Below are 12,159 nucleotides of genomic sequence, written 5' to 3'. Positions count from 1 at the left end.
GGACAATTTCTCCTTGTTGTATTTGTCTGTTAAACAGACAAAGGTATTTCTGCCAGCCTCATCCCAGTTTACAAAGAGACTTCCTTTTGTAAATTTATTCTATTAAACAAGGAAAGTAAATGTCTTTCAACAACGAAGACTTTTTTCCCCAGAGATGGTATATAATGGAATTACTATAACTTTTTTTTACTATAAATAGTATCATTTTAAGACATTATAGACCATTGTTTTTTCCTCTGAAAGGCATTAAAAATGATAGACAATTTTCAAATATAAGTTATATAAAAACTTTTTAGCCTTAGGAAAGAAAAGGATTGGTGTGTTTGAATTTATGTGCTCTTTGTATCTTTTTGGGTTTTGGGTTTGACCAGGATTGTTATGATTTTTTTATTGATTCTATTTTTAATTTTTCATGGAAAGGAAAAGACAGAATAGCACAAAGAACACAGATTTTTTATGTCCTAAAATAGATCATCTTAAACTCTTTGTTAACTCTGTGACATTATGAATGGTATCTAGAACAATAAGTCAAGGATATAAAATCGAAGAAATGAAAAAGAGTAAGCAAAAGAGTACACTCATGAAATTGTACTACCCTTATATTTTCTTTCTGTTCTAACACTGAATATTGTTAGCTTGTTGTTGTTAGCTTCTGGGCAGTGCAAACAGGCTGAGGGTGGATTTTGGCAGTAGCTTGCTACCTCTGCTGTATGGGATCCACTGGAAAACACTGCTTAAACTTGTACCCAGGAACCTAAATAGGATTCAGGCAGAGAATATTACTTATTTCTTGAGATAAATGAGCTTTTGTATTGTATCAGATATCATCTGTGCACTCTATTAAAAGTAATTAGTTCATATTTGAACAAGAAAACTGTGTTGTATATATGAAATTTACATAAACCAAGGACTACTTTTTAAAATTGAACAAAACTATAGCAACTTCTTACACAACAGAAATTCTGAACTTGGGGACTGTAAAAACGATATTTTAGGTTTAGTCTAAGTGGCCCCTGAAATGTTATGTAAAATTTTGTATATCTTCACTTGTCTGTGAGATGGATCCATAGCTTTTATCACATTCTCAAAGATCTATATGACCCCAAAGATTAATAACCCACTGCTGAAGTACTTTTAACTGGTAAGTCCATCTCTCTCTTTTTTAAACTCCTCACCCACACACGGAAAATTTACATCTCTTTTGGTTTTGCATCAATGACAAGCAGTGACTTGAAGCTTGTAGGAGTGATGACTGATAAGAGAAGTGGGCTGGGTTGGTCATGGTAGACCGCCACAGGAGGATGTCCTCTTTGTCTTCGTCTAGAGATCAATTAGCCATGCATACCACGCACTCGAAGACAGCACGGTTGCCAAGACGAGGCACCTCAGACAAACTTACACAAGGGTTTAATTATGGTCACTGCCAGTTTTATGGCACTGAGCCATACACAAGAGTTTTCGTCTCAGGTTTGTCTTCTTGAAGGCACCTTGAGTTCTTTTTAATAGTGCATCAGACAGCTGAGTTGGAATTTTTGAATTGTAGTGAAATACACATAATTAAATTTACCATCTTAACTGTATTAAAGTGTATATAGTTCAGTGGCATTAAACACATTCATATTGTTGTGCTACCATTACCACTGTCCATCCACAGAACTCTTTTCAACTTGCAAAACAAAAACTATTTATCCGTTAAACACGGACTCCCCATTTGCCCCTCTCCCATGCCTCTGTAAAGTGGAAAGTAGAACTACCATTCTACTTTCTATCTCTGAGTTTGACTGTTTTAGGTACCTCTCATACAAGTGGAATCCTACAATATATGTCCTTTTGTGTTTGACTTACTTCACTTAGCATAATGTCCTCAAGTTTCATCCATGTTATAGTATGTGTCAGAATTTCCTTACTTTTTAAGGCTAAATAAAATCTCACTGTATTTATATACCACATTTTGTTCATCCATCCATCAGTGGATATCTTGGGTTGCTTCCAACTTTTGCCTACTAACACTGTTACCAACATCGGTGTTCAGATTTCTCTTCAAGTCCCCGCTTTCAGTTCTTTTGGATATATACCACAAGTAGAATTACCAGATCACATGGTAATTTTAATTTTTTTGAGGAACCACCATTCTGTTTTCCACAGCGGTCAGTTTTTCATTCCTTCCCACAGTGCATAAGAATTCCAATTTCCCCACATCCTCACCCACACTTAGTATTTTCTGTGGTATTTTGTTTTTGTTTTTTGTTTTGTTTTGTTTTGTTTGATGATAGATGTGCTAATGGGTGTGAGGTGATATTTTGTGGTTTTGATTTGCATTTCCCTAATGATTAGTGATGTTGAGCATCTTTTCATGTACTTATTGGCCATTTGTGTATCTTTGAACAAATGTCTATCAAGTCCTTGCTCATTTTTTAACTTTTTTATATCTTTGTAGTAAAACATACATAACAAAATTTATCATCTTAATCATTTTTAAGTGTATGGTTTAGTGGCATTAAGTGCATTCGCATTGTTTAGGCAACCAATCTCTACAACTTTTTCATATTGCAAAACTAAAACTCTGTACCCATTAAACAATTTCCCATTCTCCCTTCTTCCCATCCCCTGGCAGCCACTATTTTACTTTGTTTCTGTGAGTTTGACTATTCTAGATACCTCATGTAAGCGAAATCATACACTATTTATCTTTTCATGACTTGATGATGAATGGATTTTTAAAGAAAATAGGAAATTCAGCTGGGGAAAGTAATCATAGTCTAGACACAGTAAATAATCACTCAGTCATTTGCTCCTTCAGCATGTCAGCAAAAGGGATAGGTTAGTTGGTCACTATAGCAAATGCCAACTATCAGTTTTTTTCTGTGTATGGTGCTAACTTGATTTTTAAAAATTTTCAGCCATTTTCTCCAAAATAAAATAATATGTTTTGAATAAGTCTTTTTTAGTTGTGTTTTTAAGAATTTGTTTTTAAGGAAGATTTGAGGTTTATGGCTGTGTATACTTTGCCTAACATAGAACTGGGTTTTCACTGAGTTCATTATTGAAGTATTAAATATTCATAAGTTCTATTTAGTGGGATTAAGAAGTACCAATCTGGGGGTGCCTGGGTGGCTCAGTTGGTTGAGTGTCTGACTCTTGGTTTTGGCTCAGATCACGACCTCAGAGTTGTGGGATTGAGCCCCGGGTTGGGCTCCCTGCTCAGCAGGGAGTCTGCTTCTGTCCCTCTGCCCCCTCCTCCGAATGATGCACTTGCTCTCTCTCTCTTCAAAATAAATAAATCTTTTTTTAAAGGTGGGGGGGAGTACCAATTTGATAACAATTGTAGAAAAGCATTGTAAGAGACAATGTAGGCTTAAAGTCTGATAAATTGGATTGGGTTAGCTCTGTCACTTTGTAGCCATCTGATCTTGGGCAGCTGAGCCATACTGTGCTTATGTAAAATGAACAATAATAGTAAGGACCCTGAGAAATCTTATAAACATAAGCTCTTACAGAAATCTAAGAAATGTATATGCAAATTCTTCCATCCTTAAGAAACTAATACTATTTTGATTAAAAACAGTTGGATTTATAGTATGTTCTTTAAAGAATTGTTTCTGTGAATAACTGTTCGCGTTTTATCAAAAGGCATGGCTTTGGGAAGAAGACAAGAATCTGAGATCCGGTGTGAGGAAATACGGAGAGGGAAACTGGTCTAAAATACTGTTAAATTATAAATTCAACAACCGAACAGGCGTCATGTTGAAAGACAGATGGAGGACTATGAAGAAGCTAAAACTGATTTGCTCAGACAGTGAAGACTGAATGTGTTTGTAAAAGCTTGATAGAAGGACAGTTAAATATTTTGATCACTGCATTTTGTTTGAAACTTGGTGGTCATTGATGTATCTTAAAATTTTTGTCTAAAGCATTACAGTATCTATAGTATCACTTCAACTAATATGAAGATTTATGCTATAAGAGTAAGATTATATGCCATCATTGCATTCTTTAAGGATCTTTTTCCTCTGATAAAATGTAAATTTGTTGAACCCTGGTGCTTTCAATAACCCTATCCCCAAATCCTATTCCAATTAAAAAAAAAAATTGAAAATCTGGTAAGGGAAAAAATATTTATTCCTATTAACCTATTCTGTGTCTGTAAGCTGACTTGACCTTTGTAACACACATAAAAGTGAAGTTTTTTTAAGACTTGATTTATGGCCTTAATATATTAGTTACTAATACATTTGTATATAGAATGATGCATGTACAAAGTAATTCATGAGTTGTAACATTCTTAAATTTTCTTTTCAGTTGTTTCATATAGAGGAGAAAACTTAAAAATAGTAATACCCATAGGAGGACAAAGTTTGTACTATTACCAAGAACAGCTTCATGTCCCATTTAGGTACATTTAACTTTGTTCCAGTGTTAAAACCTTGACAAAGGTGGTTTTAAATCTGCCTTTAACCTGGTGCCATAAATACCAGTTTCTTTGATTTTTTTGTCCCCTCTATATTTTCATTTAATAAATCAGTATTGGGCCTAAGTGGTATTCTGTAAGTGCTTAAATTAGTGTTACCCATGATCATTTTGATGTCTGTGATAATTGCTAAATAAATAAGGTCATCCATATCTTACTGAACAATTTTGACTTTTCACCAGCATTTTATTCTTTAGAGAATTTAGTCATAAACTAAGAATTACTTAGCCTTTTGAGTTATATGTGCTTTATTCAATGAGTGGAAATACTGAAGTATTGGTGTACAGAGTTAAATGGTAGTATTTAATAATTTATATTTCATTTTGTATTAAAGTCACATACATTACTTTCCCATTGTTCCTGAAGTTATGTCTTTATACATATAGTAAACAGAAATGTGGATAATTACTGTATGCTTCTTGACTCCATCTATCCTATTACACCACTAGTCACTGTCACTGTTTATTACAGACATGTTGATGGTTAGTGCCAAAGCTAGCGACATGAACCAAAATGGACCTGTAAGTAAACCTCATTCCAAACATACCATAAATCATCAAATCCTGTTTCCACTAACTGGGAGATGCTCAATTATTTTATGTGCCACTAAAAAAGATCAGTGTAATTATACTATAGTATGGTGCTTTCTTGAGAATTGTATTTTACTTCTTAAAAGAGCTATTTTAGATTTATTTAAAGATAAATTTCTATCATATAACTTCTGGATGCATATAAAAAGGGAAGCAAAATAAGTTGGATAATGTGTTTCTAAAACTTCCTCATCTTAAATCTGAAATCTGAATTTTTTTAATTAAAATTTTTGAGATAATTGTAGATTCATATGCAGTTGCTAAGAAATGATAGAGAGATTCCTTGTACTTTTGTTCCTCCGATTTTTCTTCCCCTGAATATTCATAAAACTACAGCATATCGCCATCAGGATATTGATACAATTCACCAACATTATGCACATTTCCCCAGTTTTACTTGTATGGTATGTGTGTATTTAGTTCTAAATAATTTATCACTTGAGTAGGTTCATGTATTCACCACCATAGGCAAGATCCTGAACAGCTCCAACACATAAGGATCCCTCCTGTTGCTGCTCCTCTCCCACCTGCATCATTCCTCCAACCCCTGGCAGCCACTCATCTGTCCTCCGTTTCTAAAATGTCATCTTTTTATTTTTACTTATTTTTTTTTTAAAGATTTTATTTCTTTGAGAGGGAGAGCGAGCACAAGCAGGGGGAGTGGCAGGCAGAGGGAGAGAGAGAAACAGGCTCCCCTCTGAGCAGGGAGCCCGATGGGGGACTCGATCCCAGGACCCTGGGATCATGACCTGAGCCGAAGGCAGTCGCTTAACCAACTGAGCCACCCAGGCGCCCTAAAAGGTCATCTTTCTAAAATGTGACATAGTGACATCACCAAAAATGGTGGAGTAGGGAGCTCCAAAGACTTTTCCCTTTACTGAGACAGCTATTAAGCTGACAGAAACTGTTAAAATCTAATTTTTGAAACTCTGGGATATAATCAAAACAACTGGAACAGTGCTTAATAAAGAGGCACTAAGTTTTGTGAGAAATTCTTGGTGTGGCTTGATGGTGCCAAAGGGGACACTTTGTTCTCACATTGTTGTGTCTTGACCTATCTGGCATTTCCCTAAGGGTTTAATTCAGAAATTTGCCTTTGTTTGTCCCCCTCTGAGGTCTCCAGGCTTTAAAAACCTATTACCCACAGCTGTCTAGTGTCATATGCCCCACAAACCAGAAGTCTGGGGAGGAAGATACAAGGGGGTAGGGGGCGGTGGTGTGGGGTTAAGAAAGGCTTTGAAGGACTTGAGTAGGAATCCGGAAGGCCGCCCGCATGTCCAGGACTGCACAGTCTCAGAAAAGACTTGGGAGGACCCTAGGCCTCCACCTCTGATCTTTGAGCTTCACAAGTACAGGAGGTGAAGGATAAAGCAGAGTTGTAAGTGATCCGGCTACCCGTTGAATGAGCCCCAACTAAGCCAATCTGTTAAGGCCAGGAAAATAATCTTTTCTTTTTGACTTGAGACATCTAAGGAAATTAAATGAAATAACTCTAATTTTTTGGCCTTTTTTCTTTCAATTCGTGGATGTAGCTGTAGTTTGTTCATGTATACAGTAATATATGATTGTATCACATTTATGTTGTTAAACATTTGAGTTATGGAAATAAACACCACTCAAAATTTAACCATTCAGGCTGTTTATTCAGAGCTTGCTCTAGCAAGGGAGGCAGCCACCGACTACTTGGGCTTTTGCAGAGACGCAGGCTGAAGTTTGTAATGGGAAAGCTTTCTAGTGAGAAACAAAGCTGCAGGCATGCTCTGACTGGAGGTCATTGGCATGAGGAAGCTGGAGCAGCACGCATCTTACATGATTGTTTGGGGGAACATATTTGCCTTTCTCTGCTCGGTCCTGAGTCTGGACAAAAAATCAGGATGTTGGCAGTCATCAACTGAGTCTCGACCATTCTGAGTGGGCGGCTGCAGGGGTTTCATTCGGTGCCCTAAACTGGTTGCCGCAGAGGTCATAGGGTCAGAGTTTGTTGTCATATAAGGTCTACCCATTGTCCATTTTTATATTCCGGCTCAAAGTTGTTTCAGTTTATTGCTGCAAGGCTTTTCCAATTTACATGAAGTCTAATATTAGGAATAATATTAACTCCTAAATAAATGGAAAAGCTGGGTATGATACTGTAATCCCTAGAGGAACCATTTTAAAGAACACATATATAGCCAACAGATAAATTAAAAATGGAATATTAAAAACTATTCAAATAATTCAAAAGAAAGTGAAAGGTAGGGGAAACAGGAAGCAAAAAGAAACCACAGGGACAAACAAGAATTGGCACACTGGAATCCAAACACGTCAATAATTATATTAAATGTCAGTGGTCTGAGCCAGGGGTTGGCAAGATTTCTCTATAAAGGGCCAGATAAAATATTTTAGGCTTTTTGGGCAGAACGGCCTGCCGAGTCTGCTTGGAATTAGCCATACACGTAAATACTAAATGAGTGGGTGTGGTTGTGTTCCAGTAGAACTATATTTACAAAAACAGCCCGCAGCAAGATTTAGCTTGCAGCCTGTAGTTTGCTGGCCCTGGCCTTTGAGTTCTAGATTTTGTTTTCTTTAACATATGTAGGACTTTGTTCTGGGAAGCAGTTACTTCTGAAACTGGGAATGTCTTTCAATTCTCATTTTTTTCCTTCCAGGTTTGGAAATTTCCAAGTTGGGAACCACTTTTAAAGTAAATTAACAGCGTGGGGTTTCTAAAGACCAGCCTGGTGATGAGAATCTGGGGTGCAGATTCACAAGACAGCAGACTGTGGTGACAGCCTTCATTAGGCCAAGGTAATACTCCCACAATTCCTTAGGGAGAAGGGGACCGTTTTGGATTTACTTCCAGCTCAGTCTTCCTCTAAGAATACAGTCTTTTGGCATCCTTGTTTAATTACATCCCACCTTGGCCTGGCCTTGGGCTTTGCTTTCTGCCCCCATTTCGGAGCAAGAGAAGATGGTAACTACTGGCTGTATATGGGCCCCCCTCCCTCTGCCGAGTGGTGGAGCACAGCCTGCTGCAGGTGAAGAGACTGGCAGAGGGTACAGGTGGTGCTGGTCTGAAAAAGCAGCCCACCATTACTGGGCGGTGTGGGGATGACGGAGCTCATCCACGTGGCTCCCACACTATGTAACAGGGCCGGAACTGGAAGGGAGTGGTCTTGCTGTCACCGACACTCGGAGTCACTCCAGCGCCCTCTGTTGATAAAGCTTAACCGTTATGTCAAGAGTTGTGTGCAGGAGTTCTAGCTCTAGGATCACAAAGCAGGGCAGAGAAAGGAATTTGCAGTTGAGAGCCAAAAAACATAACATAACACCTTCATATGTCAAAATACTTTAAAGCAAGCCTTCACTTAAACCTATCCTGTGTTGAGAGAGCAAGAATAAAAAGACAATTTGACACAAGAAGTGTGATGGTTTATATAATCTACACCTCTCAAAGGAAAAGAATACTTTTTCAGTGTCTTTGTTTTTTACAAGAAAATTATTTAAAGAATGTTTTCCCTTCCACTTGAGTCCATGAAGAGCTCACATCTGTCTTTGTCTTTATAAATTTGTGAGCGCTTTACTTTGCATGGATTATAACTCTTACAAAACCCTGATGAGGAGGCAGAACAGTATTAATAATTACATGGCACAGATGAGGAATCAAGCTTCATTTATTCTAACTTGCATTGGCAGAATCGCATTGGTGACAGAACTTTTATTGTACTGCTGATGTCCCGCAATTAGAAGTTTTCTTTATCAGAAAAAAGGGGCAGAATTCTCTTCCCTCTTTAGTCCAGGAATGTTGATGTCCCTCATAAAAAAGCCTAGCTCAGTGTTCTCAATACTAGTGGAACTTGGCAGCTGCAGCAGCAAGTAAAATATACAAGAATTCCTCAAATATGCCTGTAATTGAAGTGTATTTTTCACTGTCAAGAATTTTTTCATTATTTCAGAGATGCTATTTTTTAAGTTTCTCTAATTCTAAGGCTTTCTACCACTACCAAGTGGATAAAAACAACAGTAACGACTTTGATGAGTTGTTATCCAAATGAATCCTATAATGAGTCCTTTTGCTTATGCTTCCATATCTTGATAACTTACGCTTGGCTGTTGCTATTACCGTAACTCCCCGATAGGACACAGGAGACATTTAACTCGCCTCACACCTCTGCCTTCCTTCCCTCCCATGCTTCTCCTGAGCTTCCTCCAATGTATTTCTTTTTTGAGTTACTAAAGCTTCTCTTATGCCCTCAGCTGTAGACAGGATTCCTTGACTCCAATGTAGGATGAGGAAATCAGGACCCCTAAACTCAGCACTTCCGCTCTCCCCAGCTTCCTATGCCCGTCCCTATTACATTGCCAAGGGTTCTGTTTGTTTGGATTGGTTTGATTCATTTTTAGCATTCAGTCTAACAATTATAGTGAAATATTTTGTGCCTTCGATATGGAGTAATTCTAAAAAATCAGAAACCAATAAACCTGTATTATGACTATACCATGTATTATTCACATGAGATCCTAGGAGTGTGACTAACTCAAAAAATGTAATCTTGTAATCATGAATTCTTGCAACTCAAAGAAGTGTCAAGGTAAATTGTATTCTCTCTCTCTCTCATTGTGTCTTTCTATCCATCCCCCCTACCCTAGTAGCTCAAAACCATGTCACATTTTAGTTTGCTTCACATTTTGACATACTTATATTTTCAGTTTTTTCTTGGAAATTTTATTTCCATTTTTACTAAAGTAATCCATGTTCATAGTTTTAAAAATAAAATTGTTCTACATGGCTTAAAATGGAAAACATTTCTTCCCTTCCACTGCCTTTCAATTCTCCCTAAAGGTGACCATTCTCAACTTTTTCAACTCTTTTCTCAAGTGAGCGTATTTTTATTAAAAATCAAAAAATTATTAAAATTTTATAAATTTAATAAAAATTTATTAAAATTAAAAATTTTTATTAAAAAATACGCTCACACTGCTGTTTATTTTCCAGTTTGAGATATTAGATTATTGACCCCCCCCCACTATATAGGGTGAGGTTTTAGGTCTCTTGCATGCTCTCCCCCCAAACCCTGCAAACACACACATTGCACCATACATATGCTTCTCCTCCCCAGTTCTTCCAGAGTATTTGTATCCATTTTTGGTTAAGTCAGTAATCAGTGTTTGTATTATAATAGTTTTCTGTTACGTACACCTGAGCTGTGTATACCCATCATTTATGATCTCCAAATTCTCTGACCCAGCTGAAAAATCTCTGAATATACTGTGAAATATGTCAGATATTCTGTTGATTTCATTGTTTTCTTGGTGACCTCCTTCCTCCTGCTCTCATGCGTCTGGCTGCCCTCCAGGCCTGCTGCACAGCTGTCAAGCTTACATGTCCCTTTATCTTTGTCCTGGGGATCCCAATCATCTCTCCTTCATGCGATTTCCTACTTCCTGGACCCTCTCTTAGGGTTTATACTCTCATTTACGTAGAGCTCCTCTTCCTGTACCTTCTCAAGAAAAGATGCATAGAATGGAAAACTATTATCTTACATGTTTGACAATATTCTTATTCTATCCTTGTATTTGACTAACAGTTTTACTGGATATAGAATTTTAATTTGGAAAATACTTTCTCTCAGAATTTCAAAGGCATTGCTTTCTTCTCCTTAGGGTCAAATATTGCTTCAAGTGGTCTGTTAACCATTGTGGTTACTGATCCTTTGCATGTGACCTACATTTTTCTCTCTGGAAGCTTTTAGATTCTTTTCTGTGTCCAGTGATCTAGAATTTCATGGTAATGTGCTTTAATGGGAATCTTTTTTTTTTTTTTTTCTAACTAATGAGACAGACACTCAGTGGCTTTGGCAATGTATATGCTAAGTTCTGAAAAATATTATTCTTGAGTAATCTCCCTCCTAGTTTCTTTGTACTCTCTTTCTAGAACTCCCATTATCCAGATGTTGGGTCTCTTTGATCTTCTAATTTTTTATCTTTTGTCTCCTAATTTCTGTGTTTAATTTTTTTGTTTACTTTCTGGGGAAAATATTGCTTAACTTCCAAATGTTACAACATTTATCTATTATCAATCTTTCTAATATCCAAGAGGTTTTAATTCTCCTTTTTTAAGAAGTTTTAATGTTTCCTTCTCTGGGCATCCTGTTCTTATTTCATGATTGATATTATTTCATCTCTTTTGATCCTGGCATTGTTTATTGCCTCTGAGTTTTGTTATATTGCTTTTTTTCTATTTAATTTTGGTTTCTCTGTTAGTGGTTTTCCTCAAATATCTGCTTGTCCTGGGCTGTTCATTTATATTTATGAGGGAGAATGAAAAAGCTGACAGGAGGGATGCCTGGTCGGCTCAGTTGTTAAGCATCTGCCTTTGGCTCAGGTCATGATCCCAGGGTCCTGGGATCGAGCCCCGCATCAGGCTCCTTGCTTAGCGGGAAGCCTGCTTCTCCCTCTTCCACTCCCCCTGCTTGTGTTCCCTCTCTCGCTTTCTCTCTCTCTGTCAAATAAATAAATAAAATCTTAAAAAAAAAAAAAAAAGCTGACAGGAGGCTCTGTGAGCACTGATGGGTGCTCCCATGTCAAGATCAAGGTATCCCTGTGTAGTGATGGGACAGGAACTTGGCTATTTTAGCTGTCAGTACCTGCAGTCGTTTCTCTTGGATGATCGATTTCCTCAGAGAGGAATCTAACAAACTGCTGTGAGCGGATGAGAGTGGGAGTGTGGGAGGGGAGTATACACCCCTGGTTGCAGTATTCTCAGAGCATGTGGAGGAGAGACTTGGGGGTCACCATTCAGAATGGAGACTCACTCAGTTTCCGTTCTCAGTTGCTGTCTCCGGTGTTTCCAATCTGGAGTCCCTCCCAAGAGTAGACCTGTCAGGCTGTTGCCTGGCTGGAGAGAATTTAAGGCTCTGTTTCTTATACCAACTGTCAACCATTCCATTAAAGGAAGTATCTGGAACCTTTCCAAGGTGCTGTAAATTACCTTGCTCATCCAGATTCACTCCAGTAGGCATTTGGCTTTCTCCTCTCTTCTTAGACAGCCATCTGCTTTTCTGGTCCAAAATCTGGTGGCCATCCCTTTCCTGCTATCTTTGTCTCTCTTGATCCTCTTAT

At 37.6% G+C, this 12,159-nt stretch overlaps 1 protein-coding gene across 8 annotated transcripts in view; it reads left to right on the top strand.

The window, feature by feature from the left end:
* Positions 1-9,863, top strand: part of TERF1 (telomeric repeat binding factor 1) — a 39,759-nt gene extending 29,896 nt beyond the window's left edge. For 4 of the 8 annotated variants that reach the window (XM_064588214.1, XM_064588213.1, XM_064588212.1 and 1 more), the window contains one exon: positions 3,631-4,633. In XM_064588214.1, coding sequence (XP_064444284.1) covers positions 3,631-3,807 — 177 coding nt within the window. In that variant the 3' untranslated portion in view covers positions 3,808-4,633. Of the gene's footprint in view, positions 1-3,630; positions 4,634-4,939; positions 5,574-7,706 lie in introns of those variants that run through there. The other 4 variants (XM_064588218.1, XM_064588217.1, XM_045896398.3 and 1 more) reach the window with 4 other exon arrangements.
* The last annotated feature ends 2,296 nt before the right edge of the window (positions 9,864-12,159 follow it).

This window comes from Mirounga angustirostris, unplaced genomic scaffold (genome assembly GCF_029215605.1).
Source record: "Mirounga angustirostris isolate CCGP_5_RB_7025 unplaced genomic scaffold, mMirAng1.0.hap1 SCAF_4, whole genome shotgun sequence".
In the NCBI taxonomy this organism is placed as follows: Eukaryota; Metazoa; Chordata; class Mammalia; order Carnivora; family Phocidae; genus Mirounga; species Mirounga angustirostris.
Note: the sequence above shows the minus strand (reverse complement) of the source record. Positions and strands in the feature narration are given on the sequence as shown.